We start from the raw sequence: 18,550 nt of genomic DNA, 5'->3' as shown, positions 1-18,550 counted from the left end.
TGATTATTATATATATATATATATATATATATATATATATATATATATATATATATATATATATATATATATATATATTACACACACACACACTCAAAACTGTTTTGAAAAAGATGCAACCCTACTAAAGTTACATTACGATATGCGTAATGTAACGTATGAGGAATTGCCCTTGCAGTCTTCAATATGAAATAGGATAATTAAGTCTTCTGACTGTCTAATCATTTACAGCTACAACATTAATGTTTCTCAGAATTAAAGTAGATAACCAACTAATGTGTTACCAGCTAGTTTTATACAAATGGGTGGAAGAAACCAAAGGGCAGTTTGGCATCAATTGTTGGTTGAGCTTTGTAACCGGGCTGTGCAGGTGCAGACACATCAATGAATGAGACAGAAGTGGAGATCTGTAGAAACCTTTCACTTGCTGAAAGCGCAGTCTGTAAAAGAAAGAGAAAAAGCCCAGTAGTTACAAATGAGACAGAGCAAGTATTATATTGTTAGGATGATTACCATCTAAATGTATGATACATAAACTATATACACATTTGCACAATTATTCAGAAAAGCCAGAGGATGAGAATTTGCAGACACGCATCTGTTGAAGGCACTGTGGCTTTAGGGCAATATGATACATACCGGAATAAAAACATGACTGATCTTTTGAGTAACATTTACAATCTTTGCTTGGGGATTGACCAAGGAGCCATATTTAGTCCATCTTACTTCTGTTTCTAAAGATACTGGGATTTTACAAGCATCCTAAAAAGAAAAGTATAAAAAGACAGTGAGGAAATAAATCATGAATAATATAATGACATAGAAATTATTTATTGATATTTACTTGTATAATGTTTGGATCATGCGTATTATAAGGAAGCGGACTTCACAACCATTGCTTTAAGTGCAGATATTAAGCATTACTTGACTGCAGTAATAAGGTGAAAATTCAGAAACCGAAGCAAAAAATGTAAAATATGAACATTTTGTGTTCTCGTTAAGATAGATAAGCAGTAGGGAACACTAAATAAATCCTGGATATAAAGTGTGAATTGGAAATATGCTTTTGTCCTTTATTGGTAGCGCATGAAATGTGCAAACTGTGTGCCTCTTTGTGATAGCTTTCTTCTACCTTTCCACACATTCATTAACGAGAACAGATGCTGATGTAAAATAATTAGAAATTCAATATGCAAATTAACTACAGCAGCAGTAATGTAAAAGAAATATTTCCAATTATATTGGCTTTACCTTTTATTTTCTAATGTACAAAAGGTGTCATTTGAAAAGAACTGATATCTCATCCAATACCGACTTGTTTCCAGTGTCTGGTGTATTAGCTGAGCACTTGAAATCATGCCAAACACTGTTTATTTTTTTCTTAGAATTTAAAAAAATAATTCCTCTAAATAGTCAGAAAAAGAATCCCCTATAAGGGCAAAAAGCAGATGGTGAACGTGGGGAGAATTTAAAAAGCATTAGTTTAAGACGGATGTGAATTGTCATCAATAAGAAATAAAAATAGTTCGCCCACTTGTGCGGATATGGATTTTCTAAATTAGAAAATCCATATCACAAGAGATTGAGTTCCTATATCTAAATCCTACAAAATACATAAGAAATTAAGCATTTTAGTAAATAGGTTTGTGTGTGTTTCTCAGTAGTCAGCAAAAACAATTACCGGGATGTTTCCTTGCTCTGTAGAACTAACAACAGTAATCGGCACCCAGTCTAACACATTCTGCGGCTGAGAATTCCCAAATGAGGCCACATAGTCTGGAAACTGCTGGCCTCTCAGAACTTTAAGGACAACATCTGCTGCAAGTTGGCAAAAGGCAGTCAAAGAATAACTGAAAGAGAAAAGAAAAAGTTCTGATGACACAGTTAATGTTATATCTACAACAAAAATATTGGGGCACCTGACCATTATTCCAACAGGGACTTTTATGACATTGCATGTTAGATACATAAGTATTAACATGTAGTCCCCCTTTGCAGATATAACAGCTTCCACTCTTTTGGGAAGGCTTTCCACAAGATTTTGGAGTGTTTTTGTGGGATTTTTTGGCCATTCATCCAGTAGAGGATTTGTGAGTTTAGTCACTGATGTTGGATGAGAAGACCTGGCTCGCAATCTCTGTTCCAGTTCATCCCAAAGGTGTTCGATGGGATTGAGGTCAGGGTTCTGTGCGGTCAGTCAAGTTCCTACCACACAAAACTCATCCAACCATGTCTTTATGGACCTTGCTTTGTGCACTGGGGCAGACTTGCTGGAATAGAAAAGGGCTTTCCCCAAACTGTTCCCACAAATCTGTAAGCATAGCATCGTCCAAACTGTCTTGGTATACTGAAGGGGATATCATTTTTAATTTACCACTGCATCACTTCAGAACAGATGTATTTATAAAGCCCTTGACTGCTGAATGAACACGCTACATCTGTGACACTGAAGTGTATTCACAAAGCTAACTATAAATATGATAAATATAAATCACATGATGTGCTCACATAACCAGAACTTTTGCCCACTCATGCATAGCTCCTTCCTCTTTTGCAGCCCTTCACACCCAGAAACGCTCAACTTTCATGTGGACTCAACATACCAAATATTAACTCCTCTTTTACCAGAGGAGCTGTGTTTGGTTATATCCAGTCCTGTCTAATTCCTTTATCTTAATCACAGGCACCTCGCTATCCTGTTTCGTATAGCGAGCTTCTAGCAGCCAACCGTGGGAAGTCACCAAGTATTGCTAATAAACAACTAAGGGATACTTACCGCAGTCTGCAGCCAGACACCATGTTATAACCGAACAGCACTGGTGTCCTGCTACCTTCTTCAACCAGGCAGTTTTGGTCTGCAGAGCTTCTTAGCATAGTTAGTTGGTTGAACCTGTTTGTACTCTGGATGATACCCGATTTATAGTGTTGTAAAGGAGAAATATGACCATTGAAATATAACAGGTATCAACTAAAGACAACGTTTTCTCTTGAGATAGACAGCTATATCCCTTTTTAAAAAGCAAGGCTCATACTGCTTGCCTTTTTTTAAAATTAAAAAAGGATATTGTGTCAACTTAAATCCTGCCATTAAAGGTAACCCAACGACATAACCAGGATTTCCACTGATTGGAGAAGGTACTGTTCCATCCTGTAAAAGAACATATGGATTGAAATAACTGTTAAGATAATGACTGAATCAATAAAAGCCATTGTTGACTGTGCTACATTAATATCTCATTCTTTTCAATCTTAGGAAACTGTTCCCATCAGCTGCACAAAATGGTAAACATTACCATAGAGGAGAGGCAACAGTTACCTAGTACGGTTAATGATTTCACAGAAGGCAAAACAGAAAACGGGCCTCTTTCAATTAATCATGACTTATCTTTTGTGTAAAGACAAGACTTAGTCCAGGACCCTTTGCAAAAGTAGCTACAAAGCCAGCATATCCAAGGTCCACTTGCATTAAGTCCAAGTTGATTCATTAGTAAAAATAAACATTTGCCACAAGAAAAAAAAAAAATTCTTGATCTCGTTACAGAGCTTTTAAAAAGAACAACTTTTTGGTTTTTTTCCTGTTTGAATTCTCAGAAAACAAGGCATATCAACTGAGATAAGCCTCATTTACTGTAGCTGAATGACAGCTTATCGGCTGCGGGCTGCTGGTTTAAGCGTGGGTCTCAGTTGAGACTAGGGGCTGAAGGCATGATCCTGTGTTTCTGCTCCATTTAGGATTGCAAACAGTAGAGAGGATGTAGGAGCAGTGATTTACTGTCTGCAGACCTGAGAAAACAACTTTGTAGCTTCTAAAATACAAGCCGCCTTCTGAAAATTGACATAAAAGATACTTTTCTGGTTTACTGACACTTTAAAGTGCATGACACACAATTCCTAGCAAATGTATATAGAAGTTGATTCTGGGTTCTGTTCAATATGGTTGTGTGCACAGCAAACCCAGCACCCACATTTGTTTTTATATCTTTGCCATTAGTACACGACATTTGTTAACAAATGTATAGGTGAACACTCTACAAAGTGATACCTTTTCATTTTCCATGAAGAGAACACTTTAGAAGACCCAGTCTGACCTTCAGATGTTCCTTTCTATGGAACATTTGTTCACAGATCTCGACACCCAGTCCTAAGATGTTTTCATGATGATTTATAATACATCGGTCAATAATATACACTATCATATGATTACATGCCAATTAAAGAATCATAAACATTTGGCATGATTCATGCACGGAGGCGGACTATAGTATAGATAAGCGGTTCCTAACCTTTTGGGTGTAACACCTCCCTTGTGAAAACTCTTATGACCCACGCCTCCCATGTTTTAACGGCCCAAAATTTAGGCTTAGGCAGAATACATTCTGTTAAAACAATTTATAGTAGAGAGGCTATTCACACCTCCCCTGGAGTCGGTCTAAACCTCCCCCAGGAGGCATACCCCACAGGTTAAGAACCCCGGGTATGGACTGTAGGTGATCTATACTAATCGAGAACCCAATTTACTGCAAGCAGGGAAGCATTTGCAGTTTGGTATGGCCCTCTTAATAGAACAGTACAATGTACACACTCAACATCTTCTACGTAAAATACTGTACTGCCCAGCTCCGTGGGTATTGTCCTAGCCTACTACTGTCTTATGACATTTGGTGCCTTGTCACCAGGGCCAGCCCGACAATGGAGCAGAGTGGGGCAATTGCTCCAGGTGGCACTTTTGAAGGGGCGGCACTTTGCCCCAAGCACTTTTTTTTAGCGGAGGAGAGAGAGGGGCGCCGAGTGGTTTTCGCTTACCAAGTTATCAGTACCCGCTCTGCGCCCCTCTCTCTCCTCTGCGAGCCCTCTAGCTCGGTGCCGGCTTGTAATGCTGAGCGCCGGAAGTGATGTCAATTTCTGGCGCTCAGCATTACAAGCCGGCACCGTGGCAGAGCAGGGAGACTCGCCGCAGGACTGTTTAAAACGCAGGACTGTTTAAAAAATGTCACCCCCCCGGCGTCGGCGGGGGGGACGACGACGTCATTTTAAACTTCGCCCTAGGCGGCATTATGTCTTGGGCCGGCCCTGCTTGTCACATGTATGTATTTAACTCTATGCCAGAATATACAGCACTGCATGGCTAGGAAGGTTTAAATCAAACATTTGCACTGCAATCAGGTTTTACAGAAGAGGACAATAGAACATTCCAGCCAGCATTGCTAATATGGCTATTTGTTGAGAGATTCCTCCAGGAATAGACTGTTAACGAAAATGCCCCTGGCCCTAAGATCTAAGTAAAACACACTGCAGAGGAGCTTGGCCCCTGTTGCCTTTCTGTGATCTTGTACATTAGCCTATCTAGCAGGCCAAAATGGCAAAATGGCATGGACAGCTCATGGATCTTCAATCTTGAACCCAGTCTCCATAGGGGGATGCACTGGTAGCAGATGAATGTTTTTATTCCAATGCACATGGACAGTGATGTCCGAAAGCCCATTTTATTAACTTGCTGAACCTTAATATAGGAGTGGCAGGTCTGACAGTAGGTAATGTAGTCACATGGCTAGAGTTAGGAACACCTGGCTACCAGCTGGCACACATAAAGCTAGTGACTTCCTCCCATTCATAGTATTTACATACACCCACGACCATCACACACGAAATCTACAGCTCCACATTCTCAAAGCTAAAATGATGCTTCATAGTAATATCTGCACAAGTCTAACACCCCTGAGAACGGGCTCAGGAGTAATGGTTAATGTGAGCAGCCAATACGTTTATTTTTACAACAATGGGAAATGGAATATAACAAAGCTGTTACCTTTTTACCGAAAGGTTAATAATCTACTTGTGTGATTTATTAGCATATAATGAGAAGAAACGGTCGTATTTACCTGGATGAACCGAATTTGAAAGCTCTGTTCTATTGGAACCACTGTACTGTCAATTGTTCCCAGGGTAAAAGAAGCCGTAACATTTGTAATCTCTCCTTGATCAGTATACATTATGGTGTAACTACCCTAAAGGTACATAAGACAATGAAAATTAACAAAAAAATGTTGGGGTTCTAAACAAGTAACTGTGCTATTCTGATCACTTGGTATAATCCACCGTTGACCTATTTCTGACGCTGATCTGATATGGTATGAATTAATCTGTGTAAATTTGCTTTGGATATAAGAATTAGAAGAGATACAATAAGCAGTGGGGGGGATTGCAGAGCATTGCTATTGCGTTATATCCCAGCACTCGGCGGGTAGGACAGTGGCTGTGGAGGGGGCAGCTGGGGTCTTGTCCTGGATCAGCGGGTCATCACGGGGTACACTTGCAAGTATTATTCTCTAGCGTGGGAGAGAATCATTGTCCCAGAAGGTGACCTCAAATATGTTGCATTTTGCAACTGCTATTATCTATAGCCTGTGATGGAATTTGTAAAAATATATATATTTTTAAATATCTATTTTTCAATATAGTGAAAATATTTATTTTTAATAGGTGGTAATTATTTTATACATATGGGTATATTGTTACTGCAAATGGATTATGTTTAATCATAGAGAATCTTCCATGTATCACATACTAATAAATATATCAGGATTTCAAGATATAACATTTTAGCAACAGTTTTCAGTATAAAGCATCTTACAAAAGATGCTTTACACAATAAATAAATTAATTACAAGAACGTACTCACCCCCAAAACCACAAAGCTGCAGATACCTGTAGCGTTGTCAAAAGATGGTGTAACATTCCCGGGGTTTTCTATAGTGAGGGTCCCATTCAGAGATTTCAGAAAAATAGACTGTACCGTGATATTAACCTAGGAGGAGGAATAATATTTCAGTGAAATGATGTAACAGCAGAATTCCTGCGGGTCTCGCACTGCCATGACCCGATTTCCAAAGCAGTCTTAAGATTATAGTCACCAAGACTTCAAAGATACACTCCAGCCATTCTATGCGCCGTAAGTTCAAGGCCAGCAAAAGGCTGCACAGGAAGGCCAAGTGGTTTCCCATACTAGTTTCTGCATTTTAAAGTTTCTGTAGTGTATCAAAGTTTCCCTTAATTGTTATACAAAGAAGTGTTTCGCCCTCCCGAACTTGGTCTACAACTACTACACTTAAATGCATATGATAGCTGCGTGGCATTATATTTTTCATGTATGCATACAAATGCATTGAGGTGTTCATCAGACTCCACTCCCAGCCGTTTGCCTTGAATGAGATGTATTCCATCTGTGCAGTGTCCATGCATAAATACTCACTGCCAACCAATTCCAACACTGGCTCGCATGCGATTTAAAGGGATGTCTAAAAGATTCCCCACACATGTGCAGAAAGCACATCCATGGCCGTCATCGAGTGGATGGCTGCGTCTCGCAACCAAAACTGGCATGTGTCGCAAAAGGAGCGATGGTGTGCTGGACCTCTGATTTATTGTAAATGGTTACAAAATAGCTTAATATGCATTCATCATTAGTGAGGCAGCACTTTTTCATGAATTTTATTAGCAAGGCTATAGGTAGCATAATTTTGGGGGGATTCAATAACATTCATTTCTTGACCCTTTTAATCAAAGCTCTGGGGCAGAGGGCAGCGGTCTAGAATGTAGTCATGCTTCTGATATATTTGCTCTGAAAAAGTAATGTTGTTTTAACAATCTATGAGTTGTTGGTGAGTTTTTGTAGAAAGAAAAGTTTGCCACTACTTCATCTATGGATTATGCAGGGATAATTACTGGGAATGCCTACTTAGACAAGAGCTTAGCTGGTCTTCAATAATGCATATTGAATATTGAATGCAGTGACATGTATTTGTTTGCACCACAATATACTGATTTGTTGGTGGTTGGATATTTTTCCCAACCTTTACAGACCAAGATGTTACTTTGTGTAAAACACATTATACTTGGGAACATTGGTAGGCTTGGAGTATGACGGAAGAGACAAGTATGGCCATAAAGCCAAACTGGGTGCAAGGAGCGAGCAGAACTGTATCTTTTTCCTGAAACCCTCCACACAATACAGCACTACCCTCGAGCCCTGTAAGCGTACCATATAGGCAAAAACCCCAGGGAAATAAGGGAATAGTGATATGAACTTCTATGAGTTTATTAGAGTCAAGGAAGGAATAGCAGGTCCAATTGATGTCTTTCTGTAATCAACTCATGTAACTGCAGGACCAACATAAACAAGATGGAAAACATTCTTACCGGTTTTTCGGAATTAGGTGCCTGTAATATAAATAAATGAAACTAATTAATATGCTTGCTCAAAAGTAAATGTTTTCAATGAATATGAAGCATATGCCTACTAGTTGCAGGTACTTACTGTCAAAATCCCAATATCTGTGTACGTTCCAAGGGACAATGCAGGAACAGAGCAATTGTCAATCTGTACACTTCTAGTGCATCTAAAATCCTGGTTCATTAGGAAACCTACAATTGGGTAAAACAATTCTTGAAACAAGGAAGTTTGTGCATCTTTGTATAAACCCATTAGACATGCTATTGGTAGTACAGATATACCTAAATAAGTGCAAACTAGGGGATAAAAAACAAGTCCTCCCAAACACAAAACCACAAAAGATGGTACATGTCCATGCAGTCATCAGGTCGACAGTTTGAGAAATGAAAACAGATTACCCTGTAAATTATTAAATATAATTATTGAATAAATATTTTACTACTTATTACTAATTATACTGGTGTTCAATGGAGAGTGAAGTGTTTGTATTACCAGCAATGCAAATGGCTCTTTGCATCCACCCTCTAAGCACCATAGGATCCGGAGGGGAACCTGAGTCAAGCCAATCCTCAATGATCTGAAACATTTTGGTCAGTGGTCCAAAAATGTCGAGGTGCTTATTTTGAGTAGCTTTCTAGGTGGACTCCAGTCCCTTGCAGGGATTCCACCCTGACTTAGATAAAAACTCGACCATCTTTGGATCCACAACAGGTGTCTCGCATACCTTACCCGGGACAATAGGCCGGGGACACTCAGCGCGTAATTTATTGCGCAGACTTTTGCTCAGCGGCTTGCGGACTCTGGCCTGCAGATAGCGGGCCACATGATCTGATGGTAGCCACCCGGCTGAACGGGGGTGATGTAAACCCTCCGGGTCGAAGAACGGCTCCCCAAATTGGTCCAGAACCAAAGGTTCCGAGGCCGAGGAGGGAGGAATATTCTGGGTACCTTCCGCTTGCTCGGGGGTCCCAGATGGGTGAGCCGTGTCGTCCGCGGTCTTATCTTCCACAGCGGAATCTGAGTCAGACCCATACCTAGCCTCCTCCAATGACCCAGCGTCTGAGTCAGACGCGCTTGAGGATTGTGCCCTAGCACACCTCCATTTCCTCGCCCGTTCTGCCCGGCGAGTAAGGGCTCTTTTGCGCTTTGATATAGCGCTGTCTAGAATGGGATTGTCGCCATCAGTCATAGAGGTTCTGGAGGCAGATGCACGCGTATGGCGTGATTTAAATGCCGCTTTTTTGCCCTTGGGCGCGTTAGGGGACGAGCCTGAAGGCTGTTCTTGAGCGGGAAGCGAAGCAGGCATAGACCTATGGATGGCCTGAGTCAGGGAAGCAGACAATGCCGAGGTCATAGAGCTCATGGCTGAGGCAATAGCCTGAGTTACAGAATTATTCAATTCTCTCAAAGGGTCAAAACCAGAATTTAAATCCTCTCTGATAGAGGGATCGTGGTCAGAGAGATCCCCAGAGGGCGAATTATTTCCAGCCATAATGTATGAATGAGAGATAGGGATATGCCCCTGTAATATATACACAATGAGAAACTTTCCTACTAATGGAATAAACTAACAAAGAGACCTGCCAAGGCAAAACACAGAACTAGATTGAGTGGCACAATATTCGCCTCCGTGTCTTTCATAAAATCATGACTTTACGTCATGTTTTAGTAAAATCCTATAATTATACTACTTAATTAATTAATACTACTTATGGACCTGTTGGATACATTTTGACAATATGGAACTTAAGCAGATATAATAATACACAGAGTGTTGTAATAAAGTAGTGTAATTTGATTATACATAATCAAATTGAATTTTCAAGGCTTTTCCCCCTGCAAAACTGAGTAGTAGTAAAACTTTATTTTATAATACAAATCAAAATGTTGATAATGTTTATAGAACATTCACACTGAAGTTCTTGAAATGTTATTGAGGAATATCAAAAAGTCATACCTATGGGATTATTATCTGTGCAGACATTGGTACCCAGAGAAGCTGGAAGTTTTAAGAAAGAGTCTGAAGTTAAGACAGGAGATCCATACTGGAAGGAAAAACAGATGAAAAATAGCAGCGATTAAATTCAAATTATGAAATCATCATGTCTAGACCTGTATAATAAAATTACAAAAAATAAATAAAGAAAACTAATTTTCTCCCAATCAAACTAATTTATATTAATAAATATACTTCACACTGAATCTGGTTCCAACATTGTGGAAGAACATTTTATATTGTTTGTTGAATTTGTTGCCTGCAATATCAGTGCTAATAACTACCACCACAAGGAGTCCAGCATCTCTCCCTGCTTTTGATGCCCTTACACAACAAGCAATTTCCTTAGCAGAAAGTGTACATTTTATATGATATTTTCTAGATGGGGGGGTCCTGTGTAATGCAAGCCATGTTTTTGGGGTGCAGTGGGAGACAGGTACGGGCTGACTTAATGATAACCTTGCCTTGTTTAGAGCTTGTGCCCCACATGCTTATTCTCTACCCATGTACCGGAAAGGTTTAACCGTATTTGCTCATGAACAACTGTTTTTCAACTATGCCTACAAAATCTCATATGCCTATTTCTGCAAACCCAGTCGATTTATTCACCTTATATCTTGTTGCATTCTGGGCTCCAGAAGAGACAACCAGATTGTCTGTATTGAATGAAACTTCACCAAACTCTTTAAGCAAACTGTCAAAGTTACTCTCTGTAGGAACATCAGGTGTGATGAAGGACAATGCTGGTCCATCTAAGAAGAAGAAAAGTTTGTGATCATTTTACGAAGGCAGAAAAGGTCTGTATAGTCAAACAATAAACCATATATTGAATCAGTAGAGCCAACTGATCTTTAACTCAGGGGTTAAATATATTATTCTTCAACATTTATTTCTTGACTCACTTCCAAGGATCAAGAACAATACAAGCAAACAAACGCTTCCTCAGGAAACTAAATATTTATTTGGCGATATTGACTGTTTATTTCTTCCCAACATTGGTTTCTCAGGAGATTTTACTAAGAAGGTGAGAGGGAGGGGATATATTATTGAATCCTGCGCATTGTTTTGCTGCTTATCCCATAGCCCGCACGAATGAAGATGCAAGCCTTATTAAAGGTAATGGAGATTAACTTAAAACCAGCGTTAACGACCCAGAAAAGCATGTAGCATCAGTACAAATATTATTTCTTATTTAAATGGAACTACTGTAAGTAAATAAAAATAAAAGGCTTTTTCAACCCCTTAGGGACCAGTGGTATATATTTTTTTACATTTAAAGGGACATGCCAGCCATTCTATAAACATTAATGCTTGACAGGTCCCTTTACATTTCGTTTGGTCTATGAAATTCTAAAGAACACAACCCCCTCAATGCATACACCCCTCTCCCCACCCTCAGCTAAATGCCCTGCAGGACATACATTCGGTCGAATGCCTCTCCCTGCACGTGATGTACGCACCTCGAATCAGATCCAGCTCTGGCTCTGCTGGTCCACGACCACTTCACCTCCAGTTCCCTGCACCTTCCTTATCTAACTGAAACCTGGCTTACCTCGTGTAACACTGCCTCTCTCCTATGGTGGCCTACACCTCACTCACACTCCCAGACCTGATGACAGGATAGGGTGGTGAGGTAGGCTTGCTATTCTATCCAACGTGCACCTTTTAACCTATTCCCTCTGCTCCATCACTTTCTTTCTTCTCATTTAAGATCCATGCTATCCAGCTATTTAATCCCATCTTTTTACGTATTGCTGTTGTATACCCATTAATATATCTTTCATGACCACTTCTCCTCATGACTTCCCCACTTCCTCTCCTCTGATGTCCTCTCATTCTTAGAGATGTCAACATCCCAATTGACAACCCTCTTAGTCCTGTGGCTTTGAAATTCCTTTCCACTACCTCCGTATTTGATCTCACATAACATACTAACTTCCATGTTTACGATGATGGTCACATGCTGAACCTTATTTTTTTCTAGCATGTGCTCTCTCTCTTACTTCTCTAATTCTCCTTTACATCTCTCTGACTCCTACTCCTTCTCTTTCCTCCCAAAGCCCAACTAACTTTGTTGTTCCAGCACTGCTGAATGTAGTTGGCGGAAGCCTCATTCTACATCTGATTTCTTGCACTATAAATTAATTCTACGTTACTACTGCTAAGAAACTCTTCTTCCTCTTTTAAATTAATTAAATTCTCTCTTGTCACTGAAGATGAGGTTTGTGCTCTTCTTTTCTCCTCTTGTCCAACCACATGTCCCCTCAATCCTTTCCCTCCTCATCTTACCCAGTCTCTCTCATTTGTCCGTACGCTAGCTCATATCTTCAATCTCTCCCTCTCTGCTGGATCTATCCCATCCTCCTTTAAGCATGCTACCATTACTCCTATCTTCAAAAAGCATTCCCTTGACCCGACGATCTGTCCAACTATCTTCCTCTATCTCTCTTTCCTCTTGCCTCCAAGCTTCTTGAACAAGTTTTATACACCCAACTAAGTTTCTTCACTCTAAACCTTTTCTTGACCCTCTTCAATCTGGATTCAGCTCTCCACATCCTACCGAGACCTACCATAATAAAGTTACTAATTACCTACTCACAGCTAAATCTAAGGACCACCACCCTATGCTAATCCTACTGGTCCTTTCTGCCACGTTTCACACTGTGGGCCACCCTCTTCTCCCTCAAACTCTTCACGATCTTGGTTTCCATGATACTGCTCTCTCTTGGTTCACATCCTACCTATCTGATCATACTTCCCCTCCCCTTCCCCTCTGAGTTGGGGTACCCCAAGGCTCAGTTCTAGGACCCCATCTGTTCTTACTTCAGATTACATCACTTAGCAAACTAGTCTCAATCTATCCTCTGTCCTTGAACTATTATGTGTCTTGCTTTGTGCATCCTTTGGTATCATTCTCACCCCTAACTGCTAATGAACCGCTTTCTAGGTTAGGGAAGAATGTTTTCTATGTGTGTCCATTTTTCCTAAAAAGGTCCACCTTTATTTTTTAATACATTGTAAATGGTTGTATTGGGGTAAATTAGTATTATACCTAGCCTGTACCCAATTAATAATATCCATTGAGCTTATTGATTTCAGGAGAATCTCAGCTCTTATATATAGGCACACAGTGTCCATAATATTTTGTATTTTAAATCTAAATTAGAAATTATTAAGCAAGACGATTCACAATGGAAGCATTTTAGATGACTTTCTTCTCTGATTGATTGCGCGTCAGTAGCCGAAATATAGATACGTACAGTTGGTTGCTTGAATGCAGAACACATTTGGATTAATGAGCTCCGCATTTTGGATGACTCTTTGGGGAACTGCAGGGATAAAATTCATTGAATAGAAAGCAGCATCACGTGTGCACAGCTGACTGTCACCACTGTAAAACAATTAGATGGAAGATGCTGTCAGTTATCAGTGTATCAAATGAATAAAAACTTAATGTCAAATATCTGCATATATAATATCTCAAACAACTCCTTGAGGCCATCGGAAAGACCGACAGCTCCTTTTAATAAATTTTTTGTAAGTTACCTTGACGATGAAAGCCAGATGGACTGTAATAATACATTTTAGCACATTTGAAACACACAGGCATCTTTCAGTGGCATATGATCCAGTGTGTGTCAATATTGGGTGCTTTTAATAGTAACTCTTTATGACATGCAGCAAAATTCTCCTCTGGTGTGCAAACCCTTCAAACACACCAAATAAAGTGAAAGAGTGTGGTTGTGCATATCGTGAAAACACTCACCTACTCCTGACAATCGAGAGCCTGGATCTACTTTTGTGAGTGTATCTACATATGTTATATAGTCTATCAACTAGAGAATCGTCTATATACCGGTACTACACTATGATTTTCTTTTTCTGAATTCAAAGTGCCATGTCAATTTTACACATTTCTGTTCAACTTCACTTTTTTGCTTTTTAATTCATCTGTACAGCCTACATTTATCATGACAGACTATACAATCTAGTTAAAATAAGTTTTTAAAATATTTTTGTTGTTATGTCTACTTAACTACCCTGTTTTACTTTTGTTTTTTCTCAAAGTTGGTGTGTGTATGAATAAAACATTGGGGTTATGTATATAAAAAAAAACAATTCTGGGACAAAGTTTTAAATGTGGTTTTCATCCAATGGAGTGTTCTTTCAGATTCGACCATTCCTCAAATGTCGTACCAACATAGCTTTCTTTTATTACAAACGGATGAGTTGGTATTGATTTGAGCAGGACTCGATCCCAACACTCAGCTTGTTGAGAGTAAGAATTGTTTCCAACTCCTGCCATTTATTCTTATCCTCAAAGCTTCCTTATGTTGCAGGCAAGTCTGGCTTGGCTCTCGTGTGGCTTGGCTCAATCCACATCAGTGTCCAGTTTGAGGTTATGGAGAAATTCTTAATTGTTTAAAATGCCACAAGAGAAGAGCTCAACCATTTCTTTGCACAGTATGAGAACAGCCCTATTAGTAACAGTGCATAAAAACCTCCAAAACAGCTTGGACCACTAATGCAATTTTTACATTAAAATGGATATCTGGTGCCACCTGCTGGTAGCCACCTACAATATTTTGGAGTGTATCACCCACTCGCGGAGGAAGCAATTCAATCAAATGTCTTCGGAGAAGGGCACCTGTCAAAGTGTGGATCATAAAGAGAGTTTTTCAGAACCGCTCCAGGCCATGAAGTTTTTTTTTTATGGGCTTCATGCCCTTACAGAAATGTAATCTAGCCTTTTTACCACTTCTGTCTTTATCATCATGGATTTTGTATTTCAAGTTGAACCGCAGGTCCCTATTTATGCTTTTTTAAATGCTTGTCAAACAGGCTGGAATTTAATAATGGATATATAGAACGATTATCTCTATATCTTTGGAATCTCACACGCATGACTGTGTGTGTGCAATAAGTAACGCACTATATAGTAGAACATTTGGCACAGCCTTTGTCTCGGTGAATCATTATTCTGGTTGGTTGTATGTTCTGGAATCCCGTTTAAAACCCTGCACCTAACTAGAAAGCTTTGTGAAATTTCATCTCATTTTATCTCCTTTCGTGCCACAGTCTCGGAGAGACTCTCTCCTACGAGCCCCTCTCTCTCCTCCGCATCAAAAAAAGGACAGCGTTTAAAAGCCGCTCGCTGGTGCCCGATGCTTCACTGCTAAGCCGCGAAATATGATGTCATATTACGGCGCTCAGCATGAAATGCCGGCGCCGGCACCGGGACGGAGGTAGAGGCCTCGTGGAGGAGAATGAGGGGCGCCGAGCGGTTGCTAGGCGCTCCTCTCTTTCCTCCGCATCAAAAAATTAAAAAATAAAAAAAAACGGCGTTTGAAAGCCGCTCACTGGCGCCCCCTTCAAATGGCGCCTATGGCACGAGCCATAGGTGCCATACCATAGATACGCCTCTGGCTGGAGGTGCTACCTTTTCTTGGCCCAACAGAAAACAAATGTTGAGTCGCATCCGTGTTTAAGACCTCTGGATCATCTCTCATTCAATTCATAAATAGTGCAAAGCATTTGTGTTTTTAAGGCTAAAGAGCTATTATGGCGGTAAAATTAAGACTGTATATCATCGCAGTAGTGTTCTGTAGAACATAGTCAATTTCTAAATGAAGTTAGAACCAGATAATATATTTTGGTAGCACTAGATGGCACTATGGACAAAGCAAAACTATACCATTAAATGACACATACCACAGCCTTTATTTGAGTTAATCATTGATCATAGAACTAGTACTGTATTTTTGTGCACAGATTACTAATGTCCTTAACTAATTATGTAGGGTGATGTGCATCTGAAATTTTAGACCAAATCAAACTTCAAATCAGGACAAAACTGTTTCAAGTGTGTAAGTGTATGTTAATGTATGGTGTTAGAATGAGTGTGTGTGGATGGCAGCATATGGTGTTATGATGGGGGTGTGTGTGTGTCAGGGGTGAGCCTAGGGTTAGTGGCACACAGTAGATGGAGAGGAGGAGCAGAAGTGTGCTTGACAGGTGTGTGCGGAACGTGGACACACGACACTTTATCACGCGTGCAAGCATGAAGGATACACATAACATAGAGCATAAGTGACAGGCACAAAGAGCTCATTCCAGGTAGATTTATGTTTAATAATGTACTAATGCATTTATCATATTTATCTAATTAATATTGAATTCATTTATCTCCAGTTATTTAATGTATTCATCAATGTAATATTTAGCAATTATTAACCTTATTTACCAATAATTTAATGTTTTAACTTATCAGCTTATTAAATAGATGAATGTGTTCATCATTACTTTATTAAATGGATTATCATTACATTATTATATACTGTATATGCCGAAATATTTCATGTATTGATGAAGACTTTATTAAAACCTTTTTCTATTACATACCGTATATTTTGTGATATATATTAATCTATATTTTCTTAATTTAGATATATATGTATATAAAAAAGAGAAACATACATGCTGCAATACTCCCATTGTGATTATAAAGACATAAACATCTGAGTTCATTATCATTATTATTATTCTCCCCCCTGTGTATTGCCAAGAGCTGACTTCCTTTGATAGTTAATTTGATTTCCATAGACATATAGAATTTGAAGGCAGAAAAGAATCGTTAGACCCATCTAGTCTGCCCATTTTACCTGATGTAATTTAAGACAAGACCGTATTCAGTCCTTGGTCTTGTCTTAGATCCAGGATAACTTTATGTCTATCCCATGCATGTTTAAATTCCCTCACTGTCTTTAACTATGACTTAGATTAACCATTTCATAAGGTCGATTACAATGTAAAAAGGGTTTTACTTTCTAAATAATAGTAACTTTCGTGAAATCATTGATTCACTAAAAAAGCAGCATATAATAATACTTACGTGACAACAGGAATCGAGCATCCTGAAAAAACGCTGAAATCCGATGCAGAACACGTCGAGTCGCAGCAACAGTTAACATCACACTGATCCACCAACAGGTCGCAAACACACAGGCTGGCAACTTCAAACAAAAAATAAAATACAAGGGGGGAAATTATTACAACAATACTCAACATTCCTTTATTCTATAGAATGTATACCTTCAGGTCTTTATTCATGCTTAAATAAACAAAACTCAAAGTGGGTATTACATGAATCAACTAAGACTTCTAGAAAGCCAGCATGGAATATGAAACAGTGCTCAACAATTATTGCACGGTATGAAGAATTCAGATCTTTTTGGCAGCTAGAAACAGACGCAACTTTTAAGCTTCACTGAATACCGGCTCCTCGGGTTATAGTGTGATCGCCCATACAGCTCATCAGGAGCATAGCTTTGTGCTACCTACCGTTAGTGACAGGGGAGGGCAGAGCCCGAGCACGGGGCTCCACAGAGGAACCGGGGTCAGTCACAATGACAGGAGCCTGGGTCTCAGGAAATACCTCTGAAACCGGGGGAGCTGTGTCCGAGCTTCCCGTTACCGGGGTAACCACGGGCTTCTCGGTACTAAGCACATCAGATGCTGCTGCTGCTGCTGTTGTCGTTGTTGTGCCATACGGAGTGGGACCATACTGCTCCCTGCTATGATGGGAGTCATTTGATGAGTCTTCCCATGGGACAGTCCCGTTTTCCGTGAGTAAGTATATCCCCGGGTCCTCCAGTTCATCGATCTTGGTTAAATCCGAGTAAGAACCACCCCGGGGCTGTTCCGAGACACACAAAGTTATTACGGCGAGTAAATGCAGGACAAAGCAGCCCCCTAATACAGACATGTCAGCGGCCCGACGAGCGTTGCTATAAACAACAGGGCGCCTGTTCGGAATCCAGGAAATGACGCAATGCAATGCGCCGGGCACCGGTATTTTACGTGACATAAATTCATACTCTTACACATCACACACATATTCATTCGTATTCATTCATTCGTTGATACCTTAAGCATTTTATACAACAAAAAAAGGCATCTTCCGTTTGGGTGATTTTTATGTATTTTTATAAGCTTTACTTATACTTAGTACATATACTATGACAAAGCTATAGCTAACTAATAAAATCAACCACCATTACACTATATATATATATATATATATATATATATATATATCCACACTAAGTGGGACTTATGTGTAATTATTGTTTTGGTTTTGCAGATTTTGGTGAATCATGACAAACCTAGTGAATGACAGCAAAGAACAAAGGTGCGTTGATCGGATTCACGACAATATCATATTTATCATATTTATCTAATTAATATTGAATTAATTGATCTCCAATGCACGACAATGCATATAGGGAAGTAATGTAGGCCGGTGCAACATTCATTAAACGTAA

General features: G+C 39.5%; 1 protein-coding gene across 1 annotated transcript; it reads right to left on the bottom strand.

Moving 5' to 3' along the window:
* Positions 1-102: 102 nt before the first annotated feature.
* Positions 103-17,991, bottom strand: TCTN1 (tectonic family member 1). Its single transcript, XM_053454227.1, has 14 exons — positions 17,568-17,991; positions 17,119-17,239; positions 13,487-13,617; positions 10,836-10,978; positions 10,188-10,275; positions 8,315-8,421; positions 8,197-8,217; positions 6,680-6,805; positions 5,880-6,005; positions 3,067-3,148; positions 2,777-2,918; positions 1,682-1,850; positions 640-762; positions 103-440 (listed from the first exon to the last, which is right to left on the bottom strand). The coding sequence occupies exons 1-14, from the start codon at positions 17,989-17,991 to the stop codon at positions 294-296; spliced, it is 1,950 nt and encodes a 649-aa protein (XP_053310202.1). The 3' UTR covers positions 103-293.
* Between the last annotated feature and the right edge of the window lie 559 nt (positions 17,992-18,550).

The sequence above is a fragment of the Spea bombifrons genome, chromosome 1 (assembly GCF_027358695.1).
Source record: "Spea bombifrons isolate aSpeBom1 chromosome 1, aSpeBom1.2.pri, whole genome shotgun sequence".
NCBI lineage: Eukaryota > Metazoa > Chordata > Amphibia > Anura > Pelobatidae > Spea > Spea bombifrons.
Note: the sequence above shows the minus strand (reverse complement) of the source record. Positions and strands in the feature narration are given on the sequence as shown.

What these genes read in the sequence shown, in the direction of transcription:
- TCTN1 (XM_053454227.1), bottom strand. Translation starts at nt 17,991, where the DNA reads ATGTCTGTATTAGGGGGCTGCTTTGTCCTGCATTTACTCGCCGTAATA. An exon ending in TGCTCGATTCCTGTTGTCAC is followed by an intron (nt 13,618 to 17,118) that starts GTAAGTATTATT and finishes ATTGTTTTACAG; the next exon opens with TGGTGACAGTCAGCTGTGCA. An exon ending in CAGATATTGGGATTTTGACA is followed by an intron (nt 8,218 to 8,314) that starts GTAAGTACCTGC and finishes TTTATATTACAG; the next exon opens with GCACCTAATTCCGAAAAACC.